The sequence below is a fragment of the Nyctibius grandis genome, chromosome 2 (assembly GCF_013368605.1).
Source record: "Nyctibius grandis isolate bNycGra1 chromosome 2, bNycGra1.pri, whole genome shotgun sequence".
Lineage (NCBI taxonomy): Eukaryota > Metazoa > Chordata > Aves > Nyctibiiformes > Nyctibiidae > Nyctibius > Nyctibius grandis.
Window position 1 is genome coordinate 5,875,142 of NC_090659.1, and position 12,452 is coordinate 5,887,593.

Below are 12,452 nucleotides of genomic sequence, written 5' to 3' on the forward strand. Positions count from 1 at the left end.
TCATTCACACTTTTTAAATATATCCCTGTGAACATAGGGTTCCTTGTGGTTGGTGGAAAAGAAATGTTTTTTCATGTGTTTGAAGGAAACAGTTGCTAATATATTTGTGAAAAATGTCTGTTATACAAACCTGTCTACAATGGATATCTGTACAATTAGGAAATACAAAGACCCTGAAGAATTGGCAGCTATACAATGTGGTGTAAATGGGGTTAGCATTAGAGATTTAACTGTATTCTTCTTGTTGATACAGGTGAAATTCTGGTCTCAGCACATTTCCTTTATTCTTGTTGGAATAATCATTGTTACCTCTATCAGAGGATTGTTAATCACACTTACAAAGGTAAGAGCCAGGACTCTTTATGTGGTCAGCTGTTATCAGATCTTTAACTTTAGATGGGACAAATACTGTATAAACTTTCAATGCACATTTATGTTTTAAATATCTGAATATAAATACTTGCAGAGGGAGGAAGGGAGGAAAAATGCCTTCTGCAGTATATTTCCCCCCTCACTCTCTATTGTTATTACTGTCAGCAAGAGATGTGGATGTTAAATGAGATGTTAAATGTAAGCGAGGGTTCAAAATGATGCTGTAGCCAGGGCTTATTAGTAAGGTTGATGAGATGATGATTAAAAGAATTCAGATTGCTTAATTTGAGCTGCTGGTAGGACTGGAAAGGCATTAACTCAAGAGACGTGACTCACTGTCTTGACCTGGCTTTTGGTACCTAAGCTTAAACTTAGGTTAATATATATTGTCTTATGGCTTTTACCACATGGTGCCACTGGCTTAGGGAGATTCATGTTTAAGACTAAGAGTGCAGGTCTCTGAAAGTAGTGTCCAGGCACCCCTCCAGAAATTATGCCTTTTGGGGTTTTTTTAAATGAAAAAGTATTGAATTCTATGTACCTTTCATGCTGTCCTGAGGCCCATCAGACTTACTTGACTGCTTATTCCCAGTGCTTTTTTTTTTTTCCTAGTTCTTCTATGCCATTTCCAGCAGCAAGTCCTCCAATGTTATTGTTCTGCTTTTAGCACAGATAATGGTGAGTATGTAGAACCATGGGCACGCCTGTGTGCATTTATGCATGCATACGTATTTCACAGAATCACAGAATCAACCAGGTTGGAAGAGACCTCTGGGATCATCGAGTCCAACCATTGCCCTGACACCACCCTGTCAACTAGACCATGGCACTAAGTGCCATGTCCAGTCTTTTCTTAAACACATCCAGAGATGGTGACTCCACCACCTCCCTGGGCAGCCCCTTCCAATGTCTAATGACCCTTTCTGAAAAGAAATTCTTCCTAATGTCCAACCTGAACCTCCCCTGGCGAAGCTTGAGGCTGTGTCCTCTTGTCCTATCACTAGTTGCCTGGGAGAAGAGGCCGACTCCCACTTCACTACAACCTCCCTTCAGGTAGTTGTAGACTGCACTAAGGTCACCTCTGAGCCTCCTCTTCTCCAGGCTAAACAACCCCAGCTCCCTCAGCCGTTCCTCGTAGGTCAGAAAATTTGTGTGTGTACATATACACATAATAAAATCTTTGTATGCTGACCCACGTTAGCCACATAGCAATTGTGAAACAATAACTGCTTTCTCTTTCTTATTTCACAGGGTATGTACTTTGTGTCATCAGTGCTCCTGATCCGGATGAGTATGCCTCTGGAGTATCGCACTATTATTACAGAAGTCCTGGGAGAGCTCCAGTTCAACTTCTATCATCGTTGGTTTGATGTGATATTCCTAGTTAGCGCGCTGTCCAGTATCCTCTTTCTCTATTTAGCACACAAACAAGCCCCAGAAAAGCATATGGCTCTCTGAGTGAGGACTGCAGTCACGCACTGCTTTCTGTCCTTTCAGCTGCACTGCTGCAACTCCTGTGGACTGCAGAACTTGAAGAGAGCCAGGACTGTTGTGTGTGTTCCAGCAGTGGAACTGGCTCTTTGAATTTCCACACATGTCATCATCAAGCTCTGTGGCTCATTTTGTTAAGGCGCCACAGCTTGAAGAAAAAGGGATGCACGTATTGAATGTGAGATAGTTCATTGCCAAGCGCTAAGGGCACTCCTTGGTACCCCAATATCTAGGGGCATCAGAACCTGCCTAGTAGGCTGTCTGAGGTAAGACCTCTTACTGTTAGAAGAAAATCTTCATAGAAGGCACCAAGGAAATGTGATTTTTCTTTTGAAAATCAACCCATAATTGGGATTCAGAGGACGACAGTTCTGGAGTTGAATGTTTGAGTCTGTGGAATTAAATAAGCTTTTGTAATATCATGCAAGCATCACAGTTGTTTTTTGTCAGCCCCAAAGATCTGGCTGGAAGTGAGCTAGAAAGTGGCTAGGATTTGCTGCCTGGCAGAAGTGAAGTGGAGAGAATTTCACTCCATTTCTGTATGGAGTGTGTGCTACTGTGTATCACTAGTACCTACTGTCCTTCTGAGCTGGAGATTAGCTTTCTATTGCTGAGTCTCAACTTTGTTTTCTTTCCCTGCATAAATGAAACTCAGGTTTTGGATTCGTCTTTGCTAAAGAGTTCAGTGTGAAGTCAAAGACCACAGCTATGCCTTGTTTACCTTATATGTTACAAAGTTGTTTACTTTATATGCTGTAAATTTGCTGTTTCCCACAACCCATGTATTCTTCTACAGTAGCCCATTTCCCCTTCTTGATGTAATTCGAGGCATAAAAGTAAATTTCATTCATGTGACTTAAACTTGTAGCTTCCCATAGCCACTGTCCTAGGCTTTGTTGTAAAACTGTTCTGGGACATAAATCATAGGTGGTAAGAGTAAGACCTGGGGTGTGGGGGGTGGAAATAACTGCTCTAAACAGTTTATTTCTGTGTTGTCTTCATTGTACAGCAAGGAGGCAAAGTACACAGCAGCAGTATTACAGAGCCATTTATGTCACATTCAAGACAGTGTGGTGTTGACTTGGAGTTAGACAGACCTACATGACTGAATTATATACGCTGTTCTAACTACCATGATCCACAACTGTACGCAGAGGAGAGAGAATAGTGCTTAAATGTCTTGTGTTATGAATTATGAAATTAGCTTAATGTTTGAAAGAGATTTCTGCAATGTTAGCAGGAGAAAGGAGCGTAATGCACAGAGTACGTTGGCTGATGCCATTTCGCAGCAGTGGTACTGCTGTAAGTGTAGCATAGAGGAGTTACCACCGAGATGGAAATGATGGGACTTGGATTAGGGGGAGAACTGCTCTCCTGGGAGATGGGGAGAAATCAGTTGCTCTTTATTAAGAGCTTATCCTTAAAAGGCGAAGATGCTTGTGAATAAAACGTTTCTGCCTTCTGTTACGGTGTACTTAATTATATACTCCTAGTTATTTAAGCCTTTACAGAAGTAGGTGACTAACTGCCTGCTTTACAAGTCAGAAAGCCAAGGAAGTACAGTTGCAGCGTGTTAAACGAATGCAAGTTACACTGAAGTGTTTATTTCAGGCAGCTGCATTTCAGCAAGAGACTGGAGTCCTTGACAGGTATGGCACTCCTAGGAACAGTCAGGTTCTGGGAGGTGTAATAGCAAAGAATGATTGAAGAAAGAGGATTTGGAAGGTTTCTTTTTTTGTTCTTGGAGTAGTTTGTCTTCTCACAACTTTGTGTCGTCATTGTTGTCACTGTCTGCTGTTGTAGAGGCAGCTGATTGTGAAGAGGAGGATGAGCTTCCCTGCAGAGGAGTAACAAATACGTCCTGGTTATTTTTAGGTTGTAAACATGCTTGATAGTCTGCAGTGTTATGAAGGACTCCTATTTTCATCTGCACTAATCATGTACTTGTTTGAATGGCAGAATGAGCCAACAAAGATGATTTCTGTTGTTGAAGCACTTTTTGGTTAAGTACCTTTAGAGAGAAATCTGTTCAATAGAGGTTTCGTACTGTTTAATTCCTATACCTGCTGAAGCAGCACACAGAAGTGGTGCTAACTTCAGATCTGCAAAACAAAATCTTTCAACTTTTGAAAAAAACTTGCAGCTGGACATTTGCAGACAAGGCTTATGAAAAATGAATAGGAAACAGTATTGCTCTTATTCTTCCTTGTCTCTCTCTTTTGCGTGATCAGAAAAGAAGCATTTAAATATTTGAGGCTGACCACATAGAGCATTCAAAATAACTGTTTCAAGAAGTACCTTCCTGCTTTTCTGACTTCTGTCATGCTTCAGATTCTTTCTAATGACAAGAAGTGAATAAAATAATTTCAAATCAGCACATTTCCTAGAAAATGTCATCATAACCTATCAGTTGCTCTTCCTTCTAGGAAACGATCTGTTTTGAAATATTTCACCTGATTTCCCCAGAAGTGGTTTATGCTTTTTGGTGTATTTAAGCACTTTTTCCCTACACTTTCAGGATTGTATTGCCTGTGTCCCATCTTCATTAAGGATTACTGTATGTGGATTATCCTGTTCCATAAAATCTCTTGTATGTGCATCCTTTCTATGATTTAATTTTGGATTAAAAGATACTCACGTGTATTACGTATGGGGAAGGAAGAGTTGTTTATGATAAGCAGACCACAGCTTCCCTTTTAGTAACATCGATTGACTTGTAAAAATCCAGGCTCAAGTTAAAAATCCTAGCTCAGGAATACATATTAGCTGAAAAAAGTTCTTTTCCTCTCCCCTAGATGATCCCTCAAGGTCTATGTCATGCAGTATTACTCACCCTTTCCAACAGTTCAGGTGAGTTTCTCTTTGGCTCTGACGGATGGTTTTCTGTATAAGCAGGAGGTTCAGAAGTGTCATGGACTGGATCTGCCATAGAGGCTGTGATGGGAATGTTCTGGCCCTGGAAGTATTTGTAGGCATCTTTGCTGCACACCAGTAGTGTTAGTCTGTCACCACTATCTTGGATTCTTGCCACCACTTTTTCATAGGATTCATTGATCACGTTCACCCCATTCACTTCCACCAAAAAGTCATTATTTTCTACACCTGCTGTGTCAGCTGGCCCGTGGTTTTGTACCTGCAGAGGCAAATTCAAACTGTGATATTAACATAAAATTTGGAAAGATGCATTAACAACTGATGCTTAGCTAGACTATTGTGTTACTGCTTTCCTTACGAGACGGCAAAATAAGCATGGGGAAGGGGAGATTTGTGGGGCAGAAATGAATTAGGAGAGGTAATAGGCCTAGACATAATAAACATGGAACCCATCAGTTTGAGATTTAAGATGCATCTTGGTTTTGATAGACGTTAGTTATAGAAATGTGGCATGGTAGAATCACGAAGGCAGGTGGAAAACCAATTTTTGTATTATTTGCAGGTCCCGGTCCACTGACTTTAAAATTAACTTTACTACATTTCACAGATTCCTTAGTAATGAGTGGAACCTCTCCTCTCAAGAAAGCTAAAGGCACAGACATAATTTGAGACAGTAGAGGTTTGACTTTTGCAGCTGTGGAATTCAGAGAGGGGGAGTAGAGTCAGAAAAGGTCCCTCTTACATTTAGGATGTTCTACAGTGAAAAGTATCTATTTAAAATACTAATTTTAGCCTGCCAGCCTCATGAATAAAAGCAAAAGTGATGCAAAAGCTGGATTCGCCTTCCCTCTAGACATCTAACAGAATGAGGAACGTTTTCTGGTGCTTATTTTTTATCTTGGTCCTATAATGTCAGTCTGACTTTAACAATTACAGCTCTTATCTGAGAGCACTGGAGAAGAGACTTGTCTTTTGTGGCTTTTCTTGAATGTATTTGCAGGATGGAAGGGAGGAAGCTGTCCGACAGACTTCTTGAGCTTTTCCTTGTTCCTCATTCTACATTAGTACCTGACTGATGAACAGTCCAGGCTTGTTCTTGATCATGTTTAAACTGAAGCCAAACCCACTAGGCCCTTTCACCATCTTGCAGATCCTTGGCTTGTGGTTCACGTTCTGCTCAGTGTGCAACTCCACTCCTTCCTCCATTTTAGCTGGAGCTGGATCTTGTGCTTTGCAGTAGTATGAGAAGGGGGAAATTTGAGCCTGAAAAAAAGTGACAAAACTCTGTTAACATAACTTCTGTTGTGAAATCAGTATTAGGCTTTCATGCTCAATGTGTTTGAAACCTTTTTAATGACTCAGACTGGAGCTGCAATGAAGAACTCTGCTATTAATTTCTGGCTGAGTGGAAAACTACAGTGATGGTGTATGTGAGAAGGGAATTTTATTACTCATTTTGTTCATAAATGGTTACGCAGCCGCATAGGTCTGAATTTGCTTAAACTTGCAACCTTTCTTGTGCTGTATTTAAATTTAGAATTGTTCCAATAGTGCCTATAAAGATCTGGAAGAGACCAAAAATGTGGGTGTTTAGTGACTGCTGTACAAGTGCAAGGAGAGTTGCTGAAATATGGGTGTATTGTAAGACATTTCCTGCAAGTTGAAGAAGTGTCTGTCAGAGCAGACTGGCTGTTTCATTGCTGCTTACATCTCTTCATAAAGATAAATTATCAATTCTTAGCAGTAGTTTGCGTTTTCTTACCAGTTTATACATGGCGTCAGTCTCCTTATCCACTACCAGCAGTGTGGTTTTGGCCTCAGACTGCTTAATTTTTCCCACTACGCTTTCATGATCCAGACCATCCACTTGCTCGCCATTGACAGCTACTAAGATATCGTTGTCTTTGAGACCCACCTTGGCTGCTGGGCTCCCAGAATCAACACCCTTGATTACATGATCTAAGATCAGAAGGGGAAAAAAGATTGATGTGAAGGCATATGCTTGGTAAGTTTAAAGACATTAAGATATATGGCAAAGGCTAATTGTCAGAATTGCACTTCAGGTTGAGACCACTTCCCTGATGTAGCCTGTTTGCAACACGTCTGTAGAGGACTCCTCCTCAATGACCAGTAAAAAGCCAAAGAGAATGAGGTCTGCAAACCTTGTACAGGAAGGAACTGTATAGAGAATGCTATGGTCTGTGTGTTAACTTGGCTCTTACCACCAGTATTTTGTTCCATCTGTAGATAAAAGCCATAACCGTTTTTTCCTTTCTGGATCTCAACAAGTCGTGGTTTGAGGGGAAGCAATCTTAGGCTGGCGCTCTCTTTGCTCAGAACCATCTTCTGGCTTGTGTAATAGCGGTCCGTTTCTTCGTTTGAAAGTAGAAACATAACATGATTTTCAGACTTCTTTACCTGTGATAGTACACGTACAGTCTCAGATGTCACCCCTTCAACAACATGTGGGAATTGTAGATACTTTGGTCACTGGTGGACTGATGCGTAGTGGTGTGTGGGTGCTGTTGATGAATGAGCCATAAGGTATAGGCTGTGCTATTTTAAGTTTATTATTTTTTTTTTCTCCAGTCAGAAATCTGGACCATGACAAGATCTCAGGCATGTAAGATCCAGCATATATATATGAGGAAATTTTCTGTATTTCATACTGTGTTCCTGACCTTTAGGGAATTAGGTGTAGAGTGCCATGAGGGAGGCATACAATGCCAGTAGAATCCAGGGAGCCTCAGTGGATAGTGCTTGGCTTATGTAGATGTGGAACTCTACAATATAAACACATCATGCCATCTGTACCACTATTTTAAATTACAGTGACAAGAGTCAAGTTTCTGTCACTCTTGGTCCTCTTCCATCTCCCTGTATTACTGATTCTGAGGTTTTGGGTTTTTTTTTGTCTGTTCAACCTCTCCAACTCCATCCTTCTCTTATTCCTTACTAGTCAAATGTGTGCCCTCTTTACTCACCTTAACCAATGCCACTCTGGTGTTGCACAGCTCCATAGTTAGTAGTGTGCACTGAATTCTGATGCTGGAATGCTGGAGCATGTACTCCCTGTCTCATGGCTCTCTGAAATGTCTTCAGCTCCAGCTGCCTTTTAGCAGTGCCAGTACTGGAAAGCTGGAAGCCTCATTAGCAATGTTCTTTGCAGCTGAGGCCAGGTAGCGAAATTACTTGCACAGTAATTGTCATTAGTTTTGGACTTCTTAACAGGAGAAAGGAACTACTGTCTAAAATAATGAATTTTTCTTGTTCCATTCTATCACCAGAGAGTTCCCCCTCTTCCTGCCCTGAAAACCATATTTGATGACTTGCCCTCTTACCATTAAAAGTATTTCCAAGACTTCTAGGAACAGAGCATGATTTATTTACTAGGGTTCCTGGCAGCAGTATACTTCTGTAATTTAGAATTCTTTGGCCTGTCTTGATGGCAGTATTCCTTCAGAGTCAGTTCAAGAGGCTGCTTGACAACAGAGCCAAAGCAGAGGGATACTCTGCTGTGTTGATGGTACAGAAACAGTAGCTTCCAAGATTTACTGTGAAGCATTCAAATCAGCCAGACCTACCCCCTCAGCAGCCCTGATAGGTTGCTGGGAAAGTGGGCCAGAACAGAAGATGTAGACAAACAAATACCTTTTCCACCACTTCCTCGTGTGTGTCATTTTCCACATTGTTCCCATTGATTTCAATCAGGCGATCGTTGTTTTGGACACCAGCCTTTGCAGCTGCTCCTTGTGATGAAAGCTCTACTATGAACAACCCCTTCTGTCCTGAAATAAATGAAAACTCATTACACAGGGTAAGTCACTGAAATATGCCTGAATTTAATGGTTAAGGAAACTCAGCACTGATGTCCTTAAAGATTCCTTGTCTCTGCTTATGTGCAGATTACAGTGGCACCACGAACCTTCCACAGAGACACACCTCTGTCTCTTATTCTGTCCTGGAAAAATCACTTTTGTGGGGGAGGAGGCATTCGTTCACTACCTGCAGCTCAAACAATCTTTTATTTCTCTACCAAGAGTGCCAAAGGGGCTGATTAAGATAGCTGAAAGGGATTTGATTCCTGTCGTCCATTCCGTGTCCCCCCCCCACCCCCAATTTGAAGCGAGGAGCTGCTTTTATTGTTGTTTTATACATTTCCTAACTTCCTGTGTTTGGAAGGATTCCATGTTTGGTCTTTCAGTTATATTGCATTCCAAAATACCCTCTTTAGAGGTGATGCTTTCCAGAAGACTTCCCTATTCTGTTGACTATCCTTGGAAGAAAGACATATGTGGAAGAGGTTCAAAATCCCTTGCTTTCTAAATGAAATAACTTACACATCAGGAAAAGTGTGTTTATTACAGCTGTCTAGAACCTTGTATGCTGATTCCTGAGGTGATCTGGAGGAATGGAATAGGACTTAATGTAGCATCTTGAGTGTATATCTGGGATTTCATAGAGTGGGTTGGGTTGGAAGGGACCTTAAAGATCATCTAGTTCCACCCCCCCGCCACAGGCAGGGACACCTTCCACTAGACCAGGTTGCTGAAAGCCCCATCCAACCTGGCCTTAAACACTGCCAGGGAGGGGACAGCCACAGCTTCTCTGGGCAACCTGTTCCAGTGTCTCACCACCCTCACAGTAAAGAGTTTCCTCCTAATATCTAACCTAAATCTATCCTCTTTCAGTTTAAAGCTGTTCCCCCTCCTCCTACCACTACATGCCCTTGTAAATAGTCCCTCTTCAGCTTTCCTGGAGGCCCCCTTTAAGCAGGGACTGCAGATTTGGTTTTGGTAAGTGGCCTTAAATAACAAGCAGAAAATAGCTTATTCTTTTTATCTCTTTTTTTTTTTTCCATCTTTTCTCCACCCCATAAGAAATGTGGTCCTCAGAAAACTGTGCACTGCATGTGCTGTACAGAAGTGGACTAGAGATGGATCTGAACTCATCTTGCTGCTTCTCACTTTCTTTCTGTTAGCAAGAGCAGTTTGTGTGTCCCTGTTTTCCTCCACGTTCACTGTGGTTGCCTCTGTCCCTGCTGCCATATATATACATACACACACATACACATGTACCATCTCTTCTCTCCAGGCTCTTACCTTCTGTGGATTTCAGAGAGAAGCCGTAGCCTTTCTCCTCCTTCATTAGGTAGCAGAGCCGGGGTTGTGGAGCTGCAGTGATTGCTCCATTGGCCACAGGCGGTGGGGACTGCTGCTCCTGCTGCTGTCCTGTTGACACCTTTTGACCCAGATCTTCCAAGTTCACTCCCTCCTTTTCTGCCCTTTGGTAGGATGCATCATCCAGAACAAGAAGTACAACAGAGTTCCCGCTGTTTTGGACGATCTCCACCACCTATAGTGGACAAGGTGAAATGGCAAGCAGGTGCTAGAGTGATTGACCTACAAGCTTTCCCCAGGAAGGGTTGCACTATCTGTTGTTTTTGTTATCTCGTCCCTCTGCTTATGCACTATGGAAGCACCTCAAAGACATTTCATGCCCATGGTGGGTAATGAATGATGCAGGGAGATACTCAGAGCAGTTGACTCAGCTCTTGGATTTCCTAGACGAAGGTGCCGTAAAAACTGGAAGAGAAAGCTTCACATAGTGGCGGTGGGGTAATGGGGGAGTGATGTGGATCCCAGACTAAACAGAGGCGTACCTGTGCATGTTCCTCCTTGTCTACAAACACACCATTAACCCTGAGGACTCTGTCTCCATCCTTCAAGCCAGCCTTTTCAGCTGGACTGTTCTTTTCCACGTTCCGGATGAGGTGCCCCGCTGCATCTTTCTCCACACGCAGGTAAAATCCATAGCTCTTTTGGGGCTTTTTGGTCACTTTGCATTCTCGGGGCTGGAGAAGAGAAGTCATTTCTGCCAGACAGGATGGAAAGGATACGTGTGAGTAAAACCAGTAAGCTTACCTACGTATGTTCCCTCTAAATATATATTGAGACAGTTTGCTTCAGAATTCTTGGGTTTCTGTTTCCCAGGAAATCCAGCTGTGCAAAGCTGAAGCTAGTTAACACGGCTAGGGAGAAGAAAACAATCCATTTTCCCTCTCCCTCGTTGCTTTTCTTGTCTCCCTGTCTCAAATGAAGTTAAGCAAGGTGCAAAACTGCAAGAAAGAAGTTGTCTGCCTGTGATATCATAGTGAAAATTGAGGTGAGGATTTAATACCAGAATTAAGCCTTACAGAGGGAAAAATAATGGCAGCACAAAAATACTGGAATCCTATGGGAAAGTGATGTGACAAAATGGAATTTCACAGAATTGCAGAATGGTCAAGGTTGGAAGGGACCTCTGGAGGTCATGTGCTCCAACCTCCCAGCTCAATCAGGGCCATCTAGACTCAGGACCCAGTCCAGACAGCTTTTGAATATCTCCAAGGAGGATATTCCATTACCTCTGTGGGCAACCTGTGCCAGTGCTCAGTCACTCTTATAGTAAAAGAGCGTCCTTACATTCGGATGGAGCTTCCTGTGTTTCAGTTTGTGCCCATTGCCTCTTGTCCTGTCACTGGGCACCACTGAAAAGAGCCTGGCTCCATCTTCTTTGCATCCTCCCTTCAGATATTTTTATACATTGATAAATTTCCCCTGAACCTTCGCTTCTCCAGGCTGAACAGTCCTGGCTCTCTCAGCCTTTCGAATGTCTCCAAGGATGGAGACTCTACAACTTCTCTGGGCAACCTGTGCAGATGGATGAGCAGGTAGGAGGAAAGCAAGGACTATAAAGGACCTAGGAAGACCCTTGTCTCCACTTACAAAGTTTTTTTTTCTTCTAGCTGGTTTGATATCTCTGCGTCTCAGTTTTCATACGAAATGGTGCACTTGCTTTATTTCGGTGTCCTTTAGAAGTTACTGGTAGAGTCAAAGTTCTTGGAACTGTCCATGTTTTCCACTGCCTCTGAATCCTAATTAAACACACGCTGATTCTGTTATGAAGAGGAGCTGGTATATCTTTATGTGTGAGACTTGGGTAAGATATGAATGCAGGTATTATGAGGTCTAACAAAAGTGTGGAATATTCAGGCGTACACCTACTGACAACGTGAATGTGCCATCAGGTGATCACTTGCAGGAGAGGTAATTTAATACTGCCTGGTCTGTGTGGAACAAAACAGTGGAGCTGAGGCAGTATGCTTATCTTGCAATCCTCATATGAATCCTGAAATGACCATAAAGCCTCAATTTACTGCCTGGCTAAAACTTTGTCTCCAACCCTGATGACTTGAACAATGACATGAGATGTAATCGATGTAAAAATGTGATGTTGTGTGAGAAAGGAAAGACGTTTGGTTTAGAAATGACAGGCTGCTGAAGTAACTGCGGTAGTTGGATTCAAATGATTTCTTAATGAATTTGTGACAACTGGAGCAGAATGTGTGGTGGGGGTTTGGCACAGATGTCACTGAAGCTGGAGAATACGGGGAATTTCAGCACACAGGGATAGGAAGCCTGCAGATCGTGAGTCACTTGTTCCCTTTGGTCAGGTGCCTTGTGCTTTTCTGAGTGTGTAGGTGCACTGGACCAACTCCATATAGGGATGGACCGCCCTATTATTTAGACATTTTTTGGAACACATCAGACTGTATTACAGAATCAACCAGGTTGGAAGAGACCTCTGGGATCATCGAGTCCAACCATTGCCCTGACACCACCATGGCAACTAGACCATGGCATTAAGTGCCATGTCCAGGCTTTTCTTAAACA

The 12,452-nt window shown here is 42.4% G+C and overlaps 2 protein-coding genes across 3 annotated transcripts in view; one reads left to right on the forward strand and one right to left on the reverse strand.

The window, feature by feature from the left end:
• The window catches only part of GPR89B (G protein-coupled receptor 89B), a 22,841-nt gene extending 18,181 nt beyond the window's left edge, over window positions 1-4,660 (forward strand). For both annotated transcript variants that reach the window (XM_068420421.1, XM_068420430.1), the window contains exons 12-14: window positions 254-343; window positions 985-1,050; window positions 1,624-4,660. In XM_068420421.1, coding sequence (XP_068276522.1) covers window positions 254-343; window positions 985-1,050; window positions 1,624-1,830 — 363 coding nt within the window. In that variant the 3' untranslated portion in view covers window positions 1,831-4,660. The remainder of the gene's footprint in view (window positions 1-253; window positions 344-984; window positions 1,051-1,623) is intronic.
• Window positions 3,623-10,609, reverse strand: PDZK1 (PDZ domain containing 1). The gene is made up of 8 exons (XM_068420410.1): window positions 10,400-10,609; window positions 9,840-10,092; window positions 8,389-8,525; window positions 6,960-7,155; window positions 6,500-6,696; window positions 5,806-6,000; window positions 4,697-4,996; window positions 3,623-3,700 (listed from the first exon to the last, which is right to left on the reverse strand). The coding sequence occupies exons 1-8, from the start codon at window positions 10,607-10,609 to the stop codon at window positions 3,623-3,625; spliced, it is 1,566 nt and encodes a 521-aa protein (XP_068276511.1).
• Window positions 10,610-12,452: the final 1,843 nt, after the last annotated feature.